The sequence below is a fragment of the Podarcis raffonei genome, chromosome 12 (assembly GCF_027172205.1).
Source record: "Podarcis raffonei isolate rPodRaf1 chromosome 12, rPodRaf1.pri, whole genome shotgun sequence".
NCBI lineage: Eukaryota > Metazoa > Chordata > Lepidosauria > Squamata > Lacertidae > Podarcis > Podarcis raffonei.
In genome coordinates this window covers 52394024-52415639 of record NC_070613.1, presented here as the reverse complement: position 1 = coordinate 52415639, position 21616 = coordinate 52394024, and the positions used below count along the sequence as shown (strand labels likewise).

At 42.3% G+C, this 21616-nt stretch overlaps 1 protein-coding gene across 1 annotated transcript in view; it reads right to left on the bottom strand.

Annotated features, from left to right (window-relative positions):
• The window catches only part of ITGA9 (integrin subunit alpha 9), a 227546-nt gene that overhangs the window by 79465 nt on the left and 126465 nt on the right, over positions 1–21616 (bottom strand). Inside the window, 2 exon segments of the mRNA XM_053359512.1 lie at positions 8870–8946; positions 13581–13730. Coding sequence (XP_053215487.1) covers positions 8870–8946; positions 13581–13730 — 227 coding nt within the window.

Here is a 21616-nt window from a genome sequence, read left to right as displayed (position 1 = left end):
CTTTAAAAAATCTTATTCCGGTTTAAAAGCATTCAATCTATATATACCATAAACTATTGATCGCCATACACACAGGGAAGCACAGAATTTTTCACCAAGTTAACAATGAATAAGGATCACGGGTCACTATCTGCAGCTGCTGGTTATCTCGTAGAGTAAAATATATGAAAAATAGGGAAATCTTTTAAGTAGTCATTAAGTACAGCATGTATTCCACCCCTGAGGGGAGGAGGGAAGTGGGATTCTTTGGAAAGCACGAACTAAATGTCTGAACTGAAGGAACTGCCATCAGATTCATAGCTTTAGGGTACTTTATTGAAAACCTCATTGGTTTGAGTCTGACAGAGGATTTCTAATCCCCATCACAACAGCAACAGGAGACTGAGCTTAGGCCTTCCTTTCAAGACAGCAGTTTCCTGAGTCATTAAATCTCAGGACATCTGGAATGAATCAGGTACACTTTCAGTAAGAACTGGATTAAGAAAAAGAATCTCTCCATTGGCAAGGGAATTCCTGAGCCCTGTTTGCTTATCCGGGGCATGATGTCATTGGGTATGGATTGCCTGCAGTGATGTATGAACTGCACTGCCAATGTGGTGCCATCCTGCTTTAGCATCTGCAGTTCATTAAACAGGAAGCGCTGCCGTCATCAAAATGTGTTGGTTGAACTGCATTGTTCAAGAAACAACATGACACATGCTTCATTGGGACACAGACAAACAGACAGGCACACACACGGTTCTTAAGGAATTGAAGATGTAAGCAAAACAGTAAATGAAAGAGGGATATCGGTTTTATTTTATTAACTGATTAGCATTTATATGGGCAGCCTAGTTCCTATCAAGGGTGGAGGCTGGTTCCTATGGCCACTGTACTCCTTAGCCAGATTTATTTTAAGTCTGGATTGCTCTGTGCACATGTGAATATTGTCTAGATTATCTCTGCTTAGAAGAGGTTTCGCTCAAGAATTTGACTGTCAAAACATTCCAGTGGGTCTTATATTCCAGTGGGCCTTAGGCCCTTCAAAACAGTGCTTTAGACCGTGATAAAATCTGTGCTTACAAAATCAAGTTATATAATAGCACAGGGGAAAGGCAAGGAAATTTGTCGTCTGCAGATTCTTTGGTTTATCCAGGGCAAAACTTAAGCAGATGACTGCACAAGTACACAAAATCTCTACGTATAAATAACATGGCGAATCAACATGAATTAGCATGTACTCAAGAACACCCAGTAACTGGAACACTTGTGGTAGCTGTTATTAGTGCTCCAGTATAACCAATAAGTTAAATCAGGGCTGGGGGAACTGGTTTTGACTGGAATCCAGAAGTGGCCAACCCTTCACAAGCAATTTTGCATTAAAAAGCATGTAACAGGACAGAGCAGCATGAATGGAGATGGAACACACCTGTGATCAGAATGGATTGTTTTCTTCCTCAGGGGCTGATCTCAATACTGACTTCTTTGGGGGCTTTCTCTCGTGTTTTTTATGGGAATCAAAGTGCCTCTCCTCTTTGTTCCTTGCTTGTCCAGCTAACAAGAACCCATTCCCTCACCCCACAACATCCTTTCAACAGCCCCACAAAAATGCAGAGAGGGCAGACTTTCAAAGGGAACAATAATAATCGAGAAATTCTGTCCTCTGGTTCAGTTCAACTATAATGTGGATCTCTTCTTTCTTAAGAAATGAAACAAAATCCACTACTGCTAGTCAACTGTAAGGTTAAAAACTGTAAAATATAATATGCTACGGCAGTTTCTGCCTAGGGCTTATTCACAAGACCACAATAATCGTTTAGGGTGTCACCTGGCTCAATTCTTGTTAATGGACTTTTGCCGTTAACTTGAAAGAAAAACTTCCCATTAAGTCAATGGAATGTGGCCACACCCTTGATATCTAAATTGGTGGTGTGCAAGACCTATCACAGATCAGCTGTCATCAAGAGAATTGCCTTGGCAAGTGAAAAGACTAGCTGCCAATGGACACCGGATTATCCATTCCTAATAGCTATCTCCTTCAGTTATGTGCATTATGCCTACAAGACACATTTTGTTACATGACTCTTTAGCTATCTCAAAACAGAATTCGTTCGTTCTTTCTCTCTATCTCTCTCTCTCTAATCGGCAATTAGAAATCTAAGAAAACTCCACTCTGGTTTGTCTCCATGCTAATTAAGAGCATTTATATATAGCTGTATATTTCAAAGCGTTTTCCCTTCCACTTCTTTTTTCGTCTGGGAGACTCATCACCCAAAGAAAAGAAACAAAAAAAAAAAAACCAAAAAAAAGACCACACCGACTCAAATCGAACTCATTTGCTTTCTGCACAGTAGGATTTCCTTGTGGGGTTTTCTGTGGCTTTGATTCATATCATTTGTAGTAATTTCTGTAGCAGTACACTGGGTGGTTCCAACAACCCTGTTTATCAGGCAGATGTTCAATGGAAGATGTACTTCAAATGTGTATTAAGACAGCCTAAGTAGCTAAGTTCCTCTATTTGATTTTTTGCCGCCGAAATACACTACAGGACCTTGCTGGAGACCCATAGAGGTGAAATAGAGTGCTCATCTCCTTTTCTTCCCTTTGGCAAATGACTGTATCATTGAAATGGCGACAAGATTGCACTGGCCTATTTATTCTGAATGTTTGTAAGTGATGCCAATAAAGCTTTGATGATGATGATGAGACAGACTAATGTAATATATGTATAAGTTGTTAGTGCAAGAAAGCCTGGCAGTATTCATCCCATGAGATATATTCTAACATTCCTTGTAACTTCCAATAACATTTCAATAACTCTACTGGTATAACAAAATGGATTAAGTGGTTTCAGATTTCTTTACTCTGCTATAGACTTTAAATAAAAATAAATCTAAGGTCGTAGAAACATATGATATCGGCATCACACAAATCTTTAGCTTCTTTTGATTCTCAGCTTTCACCTTTAAAAATGCCAGCTTTTAGACCTCACAGTTGCAAAGGATATGAATGACAATATGCCAACAATGTGTGATAAAATATAAGCAGCTGTAGAATCCATGGGTAAGGGAGTTAAGTGGACTAGAAGAGTTAAAAGGGAGGACCCTGAAAACTCACATGGTCAATGCTGGTGACAGAATTCAACTTTGGGGAGCAAATAAATTTGATTTTAAAACAACAACTGCAAAGCCCTCAAAGCCCTAACAACAGGGGCTCAGAAGTGCCTGTTAACTGTAAAACTGTTGTCATCACATTGCTCCATCGTGTTTTCAGTCCCACATGTGGACATTCTTGATACCATATTGGCTCCTGTGCATCTTTCTGTATTATGTTTGCAAATAAATAGTGCTGCTGACCGGACTCGTAGCTGTTGCTTGCTTAAGGAGAAATTTTCAGGACAGGAGACAGTCTTAACAGCAGCCACAAGACAGTTAAGAATGGTCAAAGCGTTTCACGATTATTAGCTTTAAAAGAGTAGTGGGAAATCTCTTTGAGCACTCCCTGAGAATAAGATTTTCAGAAATATGAGTTACAGGTTTTCTCTCCCCACTCCAAAACCTCTAAGTTTCGGTAGGTTTGGAAAGCACAAGTAGGAGATAAACTGGCAAAGAAGAGAGCTGTTGGTAGAGGAGTTTGGTTCATTTAAATGCTCCAGGATTTTGCTGCTATTCTAAATCCAACCTGATCCCAGGGAAAGCTTGCACAACTTATGAACCAGCAAGCCAAACATAACTGTGCTTGACCAGTACTGGGGGTTGCAAAATGCTTGATAAGCCTTCTACATTTTTGCAGTCCTGAGCGGGCTGCAAAAATGAGTTCATTAAGCGTTTTATGGCTAAAATTGTGCTTGCACACAAAAGCAATTGTAGCAAGTCTGCCACCTATTTTCTGCCTCTCGAGGAACACACTTTTTGATAGATCACATTCTGCATTGTTCATCACGTATGGTAGTAATTCAACCATTTGGTGGCATGGCTCAAGGCTATATAAAATGAATGGGCCCTGGGGAAGATGGTACAATTCCTAGTGCATGCATAACTGCCATACTGTCCCTGCAATATAAGGTTTGCCAAAGAGAGCATTTAAACTCCAGAAACAGTAAATCCAGGCCCATTTGATATTGCACAGGCTGAAAATTTGTGATGAAAGCCAGAACACCATAAATGCACAGTTGTGTTTGGCTTTTTGTAATATAAATCTGACTCAGTAGATTTGATTTTAAGCATCTGCATAAGCTTCGTTTACTAACCTTGCCTACAGTCAACTTATATGAAATTTGAAATTGGGATTCTTAAAGGTCACCTGGTGAGCTGAAATGGAAGAACTGCTGTTGGAGAATTTTTCTTTTGCGCTTATACATTTCTTGGCTAAAAATATCTGGCTTGGGTATAGTTCTTTTCTTGACATAAATCACTTGCTACTGTGCAACAAATTCTTTATTGCAACCAACAGTAAAGTTTATGAGCTTGTATTCCAAGATTGCCATCTCTGCTGGAGTGGTGAACAGCTTTAACTTTTTTTATCATTTCCTTTTCCTCATATGGGCATCTGAATGGGTTGTGAGTTTTGTTTCTGAGTGGAGATGGGCAAAACCTACCCATCTCAATTCAGAAATGGTCTCTCCACACACACCCATACCTGAAAAAAATGGTTTAGAGGCACAGATTATAATTTCCTGCATACTTTACTTAGAAAACTAAAAAGCCCCAGGCACACACCTCAGGCAAAACCAATACTCCATTAAGGAAAAGCCTTGCAGGGCCTTTCTTATATGAAAATCAAGAGGTCTCTCCCACCTGTTTCTCCCTCCCCAGGTTAAGAATTTCCACCCCTCAAGGAAGGAATCAGGCTGGTGGAAAATGAAACCCATTTAAAAATCCGACACAACTTAAGGGGGTTGGACCCAGTTCAAAAATGGACCACGCTTTTTGAGCAAAGTCCCACACTATTCCGTCTACCAGGTCCAGAGTCAGCTCCTGGCATCTTGCAGCAGCTGCCGGAGCAACCAGTAGCTCAGGATCAGGAGCGATACTTGACCCAGATCCCCAACAGCAGGAACTAATGGACATCATTTTAATTTCCTTCAGTACCCTGGAGTGAAACTAGCTCAAGCACACTGGGGCACTGTGGGAAAGAAAATGGCTACACCCAGCCATCCTTGGAGACCAGGGCCGGATTTACGTATAAGCTAAACAAGCTATAGCTTAGGTCCCCACTCTCTTGAGGGCCCCCCAAAAAATTAAAGGGAAAAAATGGATGTACAGTCATACCTCGGGATAAATATGCTTCAGGATAAGTATTTTCAGGTTGCGCTCCCCGGCAACCCGGAAGTAACAGAGTGTGTTACTTCCGTGTTTTGCCGCTCGTGCATGCGCAGTCAAAATGACGTCACGCACATGTGCGGAAGCAGCGAAATGTGACCCACGCATGCGCAGACTCGCTGTCGCGGCTTACGTTCTAGTCAGGATGTGAACGGGGCTCCAGAACGGATCCCGTTCGCATCCCGAGGTACCACTGTACATTTCCAAAATACAAGATAAAAAACAAATAAAATAAAACCTACATACAGCAACAGTGTTTTGTGTTGTGTAGGCTCCTGTGGTGTAAGTAATGGGCCCCGCCTGCTAGCCTGCTCCCTAAAATATCACTGGTTTGCTCATTTCTATATATAGGGTGCCTACATCCTGCATGTGCAAATGGCTCTAGATACCTATTAGGTCCATAAATTACCACATAGCATATATTCAACACAAAAACCAGTGACAATTTGTTGTTGACAAAGGACAGCTGGACGTTTAAAGGGCCCCAGTACCTTCAGTAGCCTAGGGCCTCATCAAACCTAAATCCGGCCCTGTTGGAGACATAGGAGTCAACTCCTAAGGACCAAGGTTCCTTCACCATCAGGAGCACCCATAAAATATTTGAGGGTGCCACCCCACCCCCAGTTGATAGGCATTGCCATTCAAATGGTGTGTGTGCGCTGCATCTTGGGATCAATTATGCAGCGTGGGACTCCCCATCCCCCAATATTTTATTCAAGTTGGCATCTCTGCTTGGCGAGTTTCTGTAGCTACTACCTGGTGGAGCCTATCAGTGAAAGAGGGATCCCACCAGAAGGCACTATGCCCAATACCCCATCAAACCTGGAGCCAGTTTTGCACCAATCAAAGAACATCAAGAATGGATTTTCCACCTTAGCATTATTAATAATAGTACAAGTTTTTAACAGGTGGGTGGATTTTTTTACACAGTAAAAATGGACATTGGGGTGGGTCTCAGTTCTACAGAAAGGCAAATGAGTGGCACATATTGGCATGGGAATAAACGGCAACTCCTCCACAACTGTTAAGGCAATCCCAAACTACATATATATATATATATATATATATATATATATATATATATATATATATATATATATATATATAAAAATGAGGCTACTGGAGTCAGCTGGCATTTCCCCCACAACAGGGAAATAATGTGCAAACTCATCTGCCAAATAACACTCAATATTTTAATTTTTTAGAGAGAGAAAGATTGCATTTTTATGAATTGTAAACTTGTGCAAATTTAATCAATTGATTAATCAGCTAAAAATCTGATGATTAATCAATTACAATTCCTTTAACTAGGCTGCAGCTCTAATCTTAACACAAATTAATCAATAAATTAATTAACTAAAAATCTGATGATGATCAATTACAATTTCTCTCACTTGGTTGCAGCACTAATCCTAATGAACTAGCTTACTAATACGATTGTTTCTAGGATATTCATTTTATATTTCACAGCTACTTTTTAAGTTTTCGTTGTTCTGCTGAAAGGTAGGGCATAAATGTTTTTAGCGTTTATTTAGAAAAATCTTGAATTTACCATGCATTGATTTTCTTTTGATGTGTCAGGCATGAAGGTAAAATATACATATTTAAAATGTATAGATACCTTCACCTTCCCCCAAAACAGACTGTGACAAAAAAATTAAAATATTAAGATTTGCCCATTTATCTTCTGCAGATATGGGTAGTTGGATGTGTCTGGTTGTAGGATGGGAATGTGTAATCAATTACACTCAGGAATTCTTTGAAATAATGCAGCGCTGACAGACATACACAGTTGGAAGGGCATCTTCATCTGCAATCCACTCCTGTCCACTGTCAAGTCCATGCATCTCACTATCAAACACAATTCACTGGCCAGAATTGGCAGAAGTAACCAAAGTCCAGACTAATTGGCTCCATCAGTGAGACACCAATTATCTGCATTAGAAACAGGAGCTGGTGGATTAACACAGCGCCCCTAATTTAACAGTGGAATCTTATGCATGCTTACTCAGAAGAAAGCAGCACTGTGTTTATGGCTGTTTACTCCGAGTTAAGTGGTTATAGCAAATTAACCTCTCTTGCCCAAATCCATCCAAAGACATTGGATTGGGCTCAACCCATATTTATAGATATCCACACACTTTATATACTTGGACTCCAGAAACGCTAGCACTATAATTATTACGAGAAACAACAAAGGAATGGCATCTTGTGAATCTGACACTAACTGGGAAGGAATTTCTGCACCGCAATTAAGTCCTCCAATTTCCATTTCGGGATTCGGCGTTCCGCTCCACCCCTCCACCCCCAATGCACATTATTTGCAGCGATGAAAAATGAGGAAAGCTTGGCCCATGGTACGGAGGGATTGCAAATGAATGACAGCTGGAAGATAGATTCTGAAAGGGTCTCTGAATACTTGGTGCCAATTGGCCTTAAAGGCAAATGTTGGCATTTGCGGGGGGGGGGGCAGAGGAATATGCTGGGAAATAAAACTCACTCTGGCTTTAATGACAAGAGCAGGGAAAGTTTAGGTAGCTAAAGAGGAAGAAAAACTGCTTTTGAAGTTCTCCCATCAATAACCGTCATTTATAACAAGTTCGTCTCCCATCCAAAGATCACTTGCACTCCCCCTGTCTTCATAAACCAACACACAGTCCATGCGCAAGTCTTGTTCCAGCCTCTCCCCCACAGGGAATGCAGAAGCCACGCGAGGAGCCCAGCCGCTCTGCTTTTTCTATTAACACTCCCGGTCAAGCTGCACTCCTTCTCATGGCACCGCATGGAGTGCTATTCCATTTATATAGTCCTTCAGGGAGGATTTACTCTCCAGCTGCACTGCTAGAAGCTGCCTGCCCATTCTGCTCCAGGGGTGGCACCTGTCCATTTTCCTCTGCTGCCTGCTTTATTTTTTAATAACCAAGAGGGGCTCTTTCCGCCTGCTGCCCATATCCCTTTTCACGTATGCAGTGCCACGCAGGCAAACCCATTTTGTGCCTCTGCCTTTTTGCTATTCTTATATTCTGAACATGGCCCCAGACACCACTCCTCTCTTCCCTGACAGCTGAGAGCTGCTGACAGACCTGTGATCAAATGCACACAGGTTTGGGCAACGTGGCTGGCACAGTTGCAGAAATGTATCAGTAACTACATTCAACTAAGAGGAGGGGAGACAAATGGAGAAATCATACCCAATCATACCCAGAAATCATACCCAAGCATGTGAAATGTCTGAGAAGCATCAATAAAGCAACATAAAATGCCTTGGCATTTCTTTGAAATTAAAGGCTGCACACAAATAATTCTCATATATATATATATATATATATATATATATATATATATATATATATATATATATATAATAAGCATGGGGTGGGGTTGAACCAACAGTATGAAATATCCTACAAACAAAAAGTTGGGGAAAGGAGGAATTAAAAAGTTTAGCTCTAGAGTTTTCTGAATATAGAGTGTCCTCTATGCATGTAAACATAATTATATAGGTCCTGACAGTTTAAACCAGTATTTCCCCCCAAAAAATGAATCAAGCATTTAAAAGTGGTACTCACCTGGATAGGAATAGTTTCCCCTGAAGGTTAAGATCAGCGGCACAGTCATCTGACTGACAATTCCTCTCAAAAACAGTCTATGAGAATTAAGAAAATAACGTTACTGGGAAGGGGGAAACAAGAAGACCAAATAATCTCTGTTTGATATGCTGTGGGATCTACTTTTTAAAAATTAGATATTGCTATGGTAGATTTTGTTGTGTGAATGGTGCCAGGGACCCTCTGCGAAGGTTACATGGACTCTCTGGGGTCCACAGAACACCACTTATGAGCCATTGTCAAGTTGTGCTGACATAACCAAGTTAAAAAGCAAATGATAGTTTGAATCAGTCTTAACACATGGTCTGGAAGAGAGTTTGGAGATTTGAAACCTTAAAAATTAAGGCTAATAAAGGAAGTTATAAATAAAAAGCATCTCTTTGGAACTTATCAAATGCAAAGCATTACACATGACACTCTTCACCTTTCCTTGATAAGGAAGTTTTCCTTGCATCTAGTGATGGCAAAGAACCAATTGATTTTTACTGCACATGCTCAGGCTCTTGGCTGTTTGTAAAGCACGTCTAATAGAACACATCCCGTGAATCTCAATGCAAGCACCCGATTTCATCTCACTGACAACAAGTAATTAACATTCCTGAACACTTTCCGGGATTTAACTACAGACACAGGTTACAAGAAGACAAAATAACTGGCAGAGTACTTCCATCGAGAGTCATAGCAGGTGAAGTAAATGGGGGCAAATTCCTCAGGAGCTATAAATGTAGAAGAAGGAATCCTTCTATTAAACAAAGCAGGCGTGCTCTTGCAAGAGGTGAACAGGAACAGCTGTAAAATTCCTTGACCTGCCAGGAAAATGTTCCATTTCATGGGGCGAAGGGTCAGTATTGGGTAGCAGAAAAGGGGCAACCCAGGCACAAAGCCCTGCGCTGCCAAACCAGGCTGCCACGAGAAAAATGATAAATCAGAAAAGGAGCAGTGCTTTTCTCCCCTGTAAAAAAGTTGCCTGTGTTCACCAGGTTCATGGCGATCCGCCTTCTGAATCCACCACCCTTTTCACAGGGGGTGCACTGCGGCACCCCCCAAAATGTCTGCCACTTGACCAGACACAGCCACCTGCCCTGTCGCATACACACGGGCTCACAGAGGCCCCTTCTGCCCCACATTTTCCCCTTTTCCCTTCTTCCACACCCACCAAAAGCTCCAGGAAGCAGTAGAATCATAGAGTTGGAAACAACCACGAGGGTCACCACAATATTTGAAGGGGGGGAAGGTGCTGGTATTGTGTACCGTTGAGTAATGCCAGGGGAAAAAAGCACTGAAAAGGAGCATAAGTACTTCATACATCTCATTTATAAACACTTGACTTGGCTACAGGAACGTGGCCATACAGCTGAACCTGCAGAAAGCAGTTGATGGGCACTGAGTTTGACTCTATTAGCTTGCCTTGCTGCTGAGTTCCCACAGGGAACTAAATTGCACAGCTGATCCCTGCAGAAAGCAACTTTGCCAGTTCTGTGCTCTGCATTTTGCCTAGATTTTCAGCTTGTTGGACCCTTGGGTAGTGCTGTGCTTGTTTGATAGGTGGGTGGAGCAACCCACCTGCCAATCACATGACCTCTGTTACAAAGGAGGAACCAAAGGCCGCTGCCCCAGTCGGCATAAGTGAATGGTTTTGCAAATGCACAAGTCACATTTAGCATAAAGGCAATGGCTGTTCTGTACGGCTTTGTTGCTCAAGTTAATCAACTGCAGACCTTTCAAAGTCAGAAACGCTTCTAGACACTTTCTTGTTCAAGTCATGACTAAATTACTTCCAAGCCTATCAGTCTGGCTTTCCCTCCCGCGTGCAGGCCTGATTCATTAAAGGACAGACCATTTGAAAGCCCAGTTCAAGCCAATTGTATTCGAAAGCCGGGTGGGATCATGTTTAGATTTCCTGGCATAGGAAGGGTCTATTTCACTGCCAACTTTGGGTTCACTCTGACCACTGAATTCCAACATGAGAAGCCAGGCAAGTATATGTGGGTGGGGTCTGGATGCATTAGGGATTCCACTCAACCAAAATATGGGGGCGGACCATTATATTCAATTAGACCAAAAGGGAGGGGTAGGAGAAAGCAGTTTCCTGTAATAAAGGCAAGATCTGTATCTTGGACATACTGGGAGTAACACTGACAACTTCTCCTCTGCTCTACCCAACATCCGGGTACATTCTCAGCATCAAATAATTTTACTCCTACATGTGGCAGATGTTCTGAAGGATAATGAACAATGCTATGCCTGCGAAACTGGTCACTGCCTTCCCTACCCCTCTGTTGCCATCCTGAATGATATCAGGGCTGGTCTACAAAGCGTCCTATCTGCTCCCTAGCCGCTTCCTCACAGAGAGTTTCCAGAGTGTGCTGTAACCTTTGGTTGCTGTGGGACTTCTCCCAATTGTGTGGAGAGTTTTCTCACCATCCTCAGACCTGACGTGGTGCTGGCTTAGGAAGCTCTCTATATGATAAGGAGCAGCCGAGCCCTAACCAGTGTCTGGCCTGGAAGACACATCCCACAAGTTCACCTCCCTGACAGTGAAACTACAGCAATAATAAAACAAATAACCACGTGCCGCTCTTTCATGACACTCAAAGCCATCAGACTGAGGCTTCCACCTCCAAGTTTTTAATGTGTGACATTTTAATGTATTTTTAATCTTTGTTGGAAGACGCCCAGAGTGGCTGGGGAAGCCCAGCGAGATGGGTGGAGTACAAATAATAAATTACAGTGGTACCTCGGGTTACATACGCTTCAGGTTACAGACTCCACTAACCCAGAAATAGTGCTTCAGGTTAAGAACTTTGCTTCAGGATGAGAACAGAAATCGTGCTGCGGCAGCGTGGCAGCAGCGGGAGGCCCCATTAGCTAAACTGGTGCTTCAGGTTAAGAACAGTTTCAGGTTAAGAACGGACCTCCAGAACAAATTAAGTACTTAGCCCGAGGTACCACTGTATTATTATTATTAATAATAAGAATAAGAATAAGAATAAGAATAATATATCTGCCTAATGGAAGGCACAACCCTAAATTGATTCCACACTAGAATAGCCTTTCAACCTGCCTACTTGGACCCTAAGGACATCTGTGGAGGCCCCTCTTGCTCAAATTCAGGTGGTGGCAAGAAAAGAGCAGGCCTTCTCAGTGTTGGCCCCCTCCCTTTGGAATGCTCTCCTCAGGGACGCTTGCATGGTGCTCGCTTTACAACCCTTTGGATGCCAAATGAAGATTTGCCTTCTTTCATACTTTTTAGTATCTTAATAGATTTAGCTGCAGCAGTAGCAGGTTGTGTGTGTTTTTTTGTGCTTTAGAGTGCCGTCTTTCTCAGCCAGTAATGTTAATATTCTGAATGGGGATTTTGTGTTTAGTCCTCTGTTTAAGTGGGAATGTTGTCATTGATGTTGATTAATGTGTTTCAGGAAATTGTTCCTTGCAATGTTGTGTGCAGTTTTGCCTAAAGGCATCTTAGGTAATACCTAAATGCAAATAATAATAATAATAACATCCCCAATCCATAGCTTTTGTGGAGCAAAACAACAAACACCATGCCAAGTCTAAAACCTTACAATCCCCCCCCCAACATGTTTAAAGTTATTTCATTTGACTTTGGTTTACAAAATTACAGGCTATAAGAAAAACTGCCCAGTGACAGCAGCCACGTTCCTCAGGAAACGCTCACACACTTCTGCCCTCTGGCAAAAGCGGTATTCAGTTAAGATTCATTTACTTGTACCAGTTGGAAGCAGCTATTTTTAACAATATGGAACTTGGAATACAGATGGGAGGCCACTCTTCTGAATAGGCAGCAAGTGAATACCCAGCGTCTTATTCATCATAGTTGATTCTGATCATCTGCTTGAAGGTTTATTTTTTTAAAAAATTAGTGTTTAATATGTGGTGGTGAATAAAAATAAATACAAGTTATGGGGCGGGGGGGGTATTTGTGCAACCTCACTTATGCAGCAGTAAGGTCTAGAAACATTGTATAGTGCTCAGAAAGACTGAATGAAAGCTCTCAGACTGCCTGATACATGATTGCAACAATCTCCTTTCTAAATCTGGTGTTACCTGGCATGGTAAATGTTATGTATTGAAGTTCTCACCCTGGCCACCAGGAGTATCGTGTATATACCGTATTTTTTGCTCTATAAGACTCACTTTTTCCCTCCTAAAAAGTAAAGGGAAATGTGTGTGCGTCTTATGGAGCGAATGCAGGCTGCACAGCTATCCCAGAAGCCAGAACAGGAAGAGGGATCACTGCTTTCACTGCACAGCGATCCCTCTTGCTGTTCTGGCTTCTGAGATTCAGAATATTTTTTTTCTTGTTTTCCTCCTACAAAAACTAGGTGCATCTTGTGGTCTGGTGCGTCTTATAAAGCGAAAAATACGGTACTTTAGGCGGGGAAACCCTGGGTTGTTGTTGCTCCTGTGTTGACAGCTGGCTGCCTATAAAAGCAGGCTGGCTGAGCTGTTTGCTGTTCAGTTTCTGTTCCAGCTTACAAAATAAAGAGCTGCTTTGGACAAATCGCTGCGTCGTCTGCTATGCCTACTCACTATTTAACAGTAAACATGAGCTTGAGTGCAAAGAAGGGAACAGCAGTTCTTTCCATCCTAGATTCTCATGGTGTTGTTATTCATCCATTTTTAACAGGAAGATCATCTGGTATCTCACCTGGTTTCTCTGAGCCATCTTCTGCCCTCTCTTCCATCGAAGAACAGGCTTGAGTGAAGGCAATTCCTTTTCCTCCTTTGCTGTGATATGGTCTCCAAGATCATACGCAGCTTCAAATACAATTGGTGATATCACATCTTTGACCCTTCTCTGTAAGATTAAGTTATACAAAAAGAGTGTTGTATAAATCAAAGCATAGACTGGGATGCCACTGCAAGCTCAGTGAATACCAGAAGCGACGTAGCTTCGCCTTCTTCTTCCTTTCCTTCTCATCCACTCATCCACTTCCTTCCCCAGTCCACCTGCTCCACCCAACAACGAAAAGATGGTATCTTCAAATTTCAATCAGAAATATGGGGTTGCAGAACTATGGTTAAGCAACCCAGAATCTCTACTCATAATTACGCTTCAGAAGGATTTGTTCTTTCAAACATAAACACACATTCATACACAAATGTGTGAGGCATTGGGGAAGGCATTTTAGCAGAATGATGTATTGCATTGCAATCTGCCAGTCAAATGATAGATTCAGACATGGAGCTGAGAAGAATAAATTGATTATTCTCCTATGATAATGCAAGGGGATTTGGGTGGTGCCGCAATGGAAACCCTCCAGCTATTTCTCCTGAGACCTCCTGATCATTTGCCCTCTGTTGGAACACAGGTGAGATGAAGGATCCTGTTCTGTCACCATTCCAGTGGAATTGTCACCAGACTGTCACCAGTCCAGTGGAACTGTGGGGTGGCTGGTGCAGATCCATAGCTGTCAACTTTCAGATTTGAAAATAAGGGATCAGCAGCCTCAAAAATAAGGGATCAGCAGCCTCACCTGTCCCGGGGACAGTCTACGGGATATCTAACAATCCAGGATAGCAGCGGGAAATGGCGCTGGAATAAGGGAATTTCCCGCAAAAAAAGGAAAGGTTGACAGCTATGGGCAGATCCTGCCCTTCACTTCAGACTGCAAATTGTCTAGGTTGGCCTGGGATCAGTAAAACATTTCTTTCTGCAGCAGACCTGCGTATTAATGAGCTAATGTAAGTGAGGTATGAATCAACCCTCGGTGTATTAACACACAAATTAGACTCCTAAACTATGGAATGGCACCTACTGGCCAAAAGTAGATAGGGATACTTTGAGGGAAGGACGTGCTGTCATCATTTGTTCAAAGCACCTTGGTGTGGTGGAGTTTTGAGAGTTGTGAGCTACATAAAGCATTTGGGAAGTGTAAGATGTGGCTTGGCATGCCAAGAGCTTATTAAATTAAAAATAACATTTGGAAGAGTAGCTGGCAGCTCCACCAGGCAACCTGTTATGCTCATTGCCTGCAGTTAGTGCATTATCCTAACATTTGCTAGGGAACAAAGAGTAACAAGCAATTAAGCATGCCCTTTGTAGCATCCAAGTCCTGGTTCTCTTTATCTTCCGCCACCGGTTGTAGATGAAGTGGAACAACATATTGAGAAAAGAAAAACAGAAGCAGATATTGGGTTGCACCCACCCACAAGGGGTTTGCAGAGCTTTCAGTATACAATAAAGACAGTGCTCGTTATGAGGGAAAATGTAGAGTAATGAAGCACACACAAAAACAACAATTTAAGCCAAATCTTAGTCCTCAACTGCAACCTTCTGAGAACAGTAGCTCGGGAGGAATGCATAAAAAGAAGCCCACTTTGCCACCTGCTTATTAGAGCACTAGGGACATGGGTGGCACTGTGGGTTAAACCACGGAGCCTAGGACTTGCCGATCAGAAGGTTGGCAGTTCAAATCCCTGCGATGGGGTGAGCTCCCATTGCTTGGTCCCTGCTCCTGCCAACCTAGCAGTTCAAAAGCACATCAACGTGCAAGTAGATAAATAGGTAACACTCCGGCAAGAAGGTAAACAGCGTTTCTGTGTGCTGCTCTGGTTCGCCAGAAGCGGCTTAGTCATGCTGGCCACATGACCCAGAAGCTGTATGCCAGCTCCCTCGGCCAATAAAGCGAGCTGAGCGCTGCAAGCCCAGAGTCGGCCACAACTGGACCTAATGGTCAGGGGTCCCTTTACCTTTACCTATTAGAGCACTGAATAACTTTTTTCATTTTTTCATTTTTTACAATCATTCCATTAACAATGAACTCAGGTGAGTGAGTGAACGCAGGTGAGAGAGGCAAAACAGGTCCTCTAAGAATCAAGAGAGGGCCATCAGCATACATGGAGAAAGTTTGAAATCTGCAGAAGTCTTTAAAAAAACCTGTTTTAAAAAACCCTAAGGCAAGGTGGAAAACAGCTTGATAAGGACTGAGGACTAACTATGGGCAGTAGCCACAAATACTGAATTTCAATTGGGGGGAAAAGTGGAAAACTGAAGAAGTGTGTCATAGAGTGGCTTGCTTCAGCCCTTCATAGTTACTTACAGTATCCTGGAGATGGCCAGAGCTGGCTGGCACCCTGAACAGGAATACTCCTATTTGCAGTTTTGGTTTTCATTGCAGCTACTGTCCATTTGTTTCTCACTGAGATTCCAGTATACAAGTGTCTGAATCAATGAACTGGCAGTGAGGTGAAGCGATTTCCTTATAGGTCCATCACGTAGCTGAGGAAATCCCAAACAGCCCACCAGTATCCCATGAGAAATACATGGCTTAAAATAAAAAAAATTATCCCACGAGCCCAAAATATCTAGGAAAGAGGAGGCTACTGGCCAAACCTTTTGAGTGGTTAATTGCCCTCGCCTTGCCTCCTTTCAATCAGACCCTGCACAGAGGGACAAGTCGCCCTGCCATGTCTCTATAGAGGATGTAATTGGATCATTCAATCATTCCCAAATTACCACCCACATCCATGGAGAGTGGCTGAAAAGAGACAAGTCCGGAGCAGCAATTCACCATGGAAAATCGCCCGCCCTTAGAGAAGGCTGCCTCCAGATCAGAACACTGACTTGCTTTGGGTGGGTAGGATAACTTGTTACTCAGGCATCCTGCACTGAAGAACCTGCACCAGGTGAGGTTTGGGATAGATGTCCTGCATAATTAAACATAAGTAAACATAGCTGAGTGTCAGAATGAAGGATTCCAGCAATTTTAATTTGGGGGAAGAAATGGAGGCAGTGAGAGATTTTACTTTCTTGGGCTCCATGATCACTGCAGATGGTGACAGCAGTCACGAAATTAAAAGACGCCTGCTTCTTGGGAGAAAAGCAATGACAAACCTAGCCACATCTTAAAAAATAGAGACATCACCTTGCCGACAAAGGTCCGTATAGTTAAAGCTATGGTTTTCCCAGTAGTGATCTATGGAAGTGAGAGCTGGACCATAAAGAAGACTGATTGCCAAAGAATGGATGCTTTTGAATTATGGTGCTGGAGGAGACTCTTGAGAGTCCCATGGACTGCAAGAAGATCAAACCGATCCATTCTGAAGGAAAGCAGCCCTGAGTGCTCACTGGAAGGACAGATCCTGAAGCTGAGGCTCCAATACTTTGGCCACCTCATGAGAAGAGAAGACTCCCTGGAAAAGACCCTGATGTTGGGAAAGATGGAAGGCACAAGGAGAAAGGGACGATGGAGGACGAGATGGTTGGACAGTGTTCTCGAAGCTACCAACATGAGTTTGACCAAACTGCGGGAGGCAGTGGAAGACAGGAGTGCCTGGCGTGCTTCGGTTCATGGGGTCACGAAGAGTCGGACACGACTAAACGACTAATCAGCAACAAAACATAGCTGAGTGTCAGAATGAAGGATTCCAGCAATTTTAATTTGGGGGTGGGGGTAGTGTGCCCCAGTGAGAATCAACACTGCTATGGATGGTAAAAGCTTAATGTCACAGCTGCTGTTAAACAGCCGGCCTATTGCGCGAGGAACACAAAAGCCAGTCAGCCAACCAAGGTACCACGCACACTGCTTTGCCCCCATAATTGAGGGGGCTGGGCCATAAGACTTGCAAAGTACCCTCAGTCTAAGAGTAACACTTCAGAGTTTCTTAATGACTTCTAAAGAGCCTCCCTGATCCTTTGCTCATGTTTATTTATTTATGTGAAAAGGATTTAGATCCCACTCTTATTCTCTATGGGTGATGAGAACAGGGTACAATAAAAACGAAAACAAGGCACGATAGACAACACAGGCACCAATAAAGCTAGACAGGCTCTAAAAAACCTGGGGGGTTTTTATAAAAAAGAAAATTCACTGCCCTAAACACAAGCAGGGAGAGAGCCATATGAATATCCTGCAGGAAGGATCTCCAGAGTCAAAGGTCCACTGCAGAAAAGGCCCTGTTCTGTATTGTCACCTTACAAGTACCTGCAGAGGCAGTGAGAAGGGCTCCTGTGGAAGATCTTAGTTCTCTGGCAGGGTTATAAAGAGAAAAGCAGTCCTTCAAAAAACTTGGCCCAAGCCATTATGGGCTTTATATATCAAAATCAGCACTTTGCATTGCACTGGGACTAAGTAGGTTATCAGGGCTGTTGATACACATTTTGGGTGGGATGGGATACCAGGAGTCCTAAATCTGTCTTTTAAATTCCAGCAACTTCTAAAGTGTGCTTTTGCTGGGTGCTGTTCTGCTTCACTTCTTTTGATGAAAGCTGTGGCAAGCAGAAGCTAGATGAATCGCATGTGTGGACGCTTCCCTCCAGAAAGCCCTAGGGAAAGAGATTTCATACAGCCGCTTGTCTTTAATTAAAGCTTCCGAGTGTAGATTCTACACCAGCCATTCATTACAGCACATGTTCAGCTCTTTCAAGTGATCTCCTTGCAGATTACAGACTTTCCAGAGGACTGGCAGATTCAATAAGGCAATACGCAGCTAGTTCTAATGCAATGAAAATGGCACTCAGCTCAAAGAGGCTGAATAATTGTTCCTGGGATCAATTTCTTTTTGGTGGTTTGTTGCAGCTGAACTTCCGACTCCCTGATTCTTTGATCAGATGTAGACAACATATACCATAAATGGTCATTAAAGCCTTAGGGCTTCTGCATATGTTGTATGTATGTTATTTTCCAGCCCAAAGCAATTGCTGCATTTACATTTTGGACACTACAAACAGTGAGTGCAATCCAGAAAGCACGGATGGCGGGGGGTGGGGGAATTATTTGTAGTTTTTTGTACAAGGGGCCCCCATTCATTTCAGCAGAATCTAAGCAGCTGTTTAAGTCCTACTAAATTTGGTAGAATTTAGAGCACCTTCAAAGGCTACTAAAGCCAGTTCTTAAGTGCATATAACTCCACAATTGCAATAGTAATGAGGTTTCCAGCAATCCTGTTTGCTTAATGTGCCGAGAAATGAATAAGCCTTTTAGCAGAACATGAAACCCTTTCACGGTGGAAGGAAACAAACCAGGAAGTCTTTCATTATTTATTATTTTAATTCATAAAATTTATACGCCTCTTGATTGGTTGGTTTTTTTAATTTAAAAAAACCCCCTGCAAAGTGGCTTACAAAAGATAGAACAGTAAAATCAAGAAAAATCCATAACCATACTTTTAAAGATATAAAAGTCAAAATACTAGAACAGATTAAAATTACAGTCCCTAAACTTTCTAAGCATCTGGGTAGGCTTGTCTAGACAAGAATGATTAGTTATGGTTTCCTTGTTTTGTCCAAACTGAGAAACTATGGTTAAACCAGCATATTAAACGCCTTATTCACGACGTATTTGGAAGCTGTTAAATTATAGTTTCCTGATTTTGATGAAATGAGAAACTATTGTTAATGGAAGACTTCCTAGTTTGCTAGCACAAGGGGAGAAACTACGGCTGCATTCATACTATACATTTCCCCAAAGACTCCTGGGAAATGTAGTTTACTGCTCACAGAGCTACAGTACCCTTAACAGACTACATCTTTGGTGAATGTTGTATGCTTTAGATGCATAGTGTATATGCAGCCTATGAGGCTGTGTGTGTGGCCAAAAGGCTCATTCATATCTTGCCTTATATTAAACAGGCAGATACGATCATCCAAATATAGTCCGTGGCAGAGCAGAGACTAATGGAAACGGTGGTCTTTCTAATAAATTAAAGGCATTACAACAGATATATATAGATATATATATATATATATACACACACACACACACACACAGAGAGGGGGGGGGCGAGGGAGACAAGCTAACAGCACCAATGTTTAGTTTTCATGTATATCACTACTCATCTAAGTCAGAATGCCATAGAAAGAGTTATCCTATTACACTCAGAATCAGTTTCGCCCAGTGAGCCGAGCTGAGATTTGCATTCTGGTTTCCCTAGTCCAGCAGTCTATGCAATACACCATAAACCTGAATATGGGCTGGCTATACTAGAGAAAAAGTGGAACAATGAAGACAATCTTGTCCATAATGTCCCCATATTATGGGAAGTCATGTTGATTCCTCAGGCTCCCAGCAAACCCCTCCTGTTGCTATTTTATTCTGAATGACTTTAGAAGCATCTTTATGGAGCCTGCATTATATCACATGTCTTGTCACTGCATATATTGCAAAGAAAACAAGCCACAAATTATGTGCATGGGCACTGTACTATGTATTCTGGACCCAGGAAATTCTACCATGCAAAGCAGATAAGTAAGATAAGGTATAACTCCTATTATGGGAAGGAGGGTTAACAATATCAACACAGATTGAAAAGGCTTTGGGGTCCTTATATCTTGATGTTTAGCAGGAAGGTGGGAGTTAACAGGAGTGAGTCTGCATAAGACAAGAATCTTTGAACCAAACAACTTGTAGGTATTTTCTGCTATAGTGACATCCCATCCATATCCATGACAGATTCATAACTTTGAAGGGAGGGAAGTTAACAAAGAAAGCAAATGCAGTATTTTTGCCCCCCAAACTGCTATTTGAGAGGCTAAATCAATCACTATGCCTAATCACCACTACATGACTCCCAGAAGAAAACAATCTTGGCTGGGATGTCAAATAATTCCACTCTTAATTATCAGCCAGAGGCCAATGTATAAATAAAGGGTAAGATAGTGTATTTGACTGCATTTCAGAAAGCCAGCAAGGAGGAGGATGCATGTCCAATATTTTGATGTGTGTTACACTCTCCCAGGGCAATCTTTTAAAATTAGAGGTTGTTTGTACTGCAGCCTTTCATTCCCCCCAAATACATAAACAGTGGGTAATGAACTGCCTTTCTTTCTTTCTTTCTTTCTTTCTTTCTTTCTTTCTTTCTTTCTTTCTTTTCTTTCCTTTTAAAAAATACCAAACTCAATTACAAGGGCAATTTCCAAAGCATCAAAGACAATCCCTTTGAACTCTCCTGCAACTTGCATATACGCTTGTCATTGTTGACGTCTTCTCCATGCCAATCATTGCATAGGTTCAAAGTCTTATAAGGAATCTGTTACGAATTTGCAACGAGAACTTAAAGCAGAGCTGCATTTCTCACCCCTCTTTGAGCCACGCAGTGACTCTCACATGTCATATTGCACATGGAGAAAAGATGTAGGAATGAATACCAAAGACCTCAGATCAGGGGTCAGCAAACTTTTTCAGCTGTGGGCCGGTCCACTGTCCCTCAGACCTTGCAGGGGGCCGGACTATATTTTGAAAGGGAAAAAAAATGAACGAATTCCTATGCCCCACAAATAACCCAGAGATGCATTTTAAATAAAAGGACCCATTCTACTCATGTAAAAACACGCTGATTCCTGGACTGTCCATGGGCCAGATTCAGAAGGCAAGTGGGCCACATACGGCCCCCAGGTCTGAGGCTGCCTACCCCTGCCTCAGATACTCACAATAGACTTACAAACTGCAGGCTGTTTAATAGAAACCTGCCATCACTAGGACTGCTTGAGCCAATCACATGAATTTATTTTGGATTCTACAGTATATATTACAAAAATGGACTTTTATCTGATAGGGTAACTGAGATCCCCAGTTCAACTGTTCACTTTTAGCAGGGGACCAAAGAGGTGACGCTAGTCTGCTCCAGTACCACCATGTGTATAGCCCAAGGAGCCACGTAACCAGAGAACAGACCAATAATATTGCAGTTGGGGCTCAGCAGCAGAAAGGAAACGGCAATTAAAGAATATGCTATAGCGCAGGG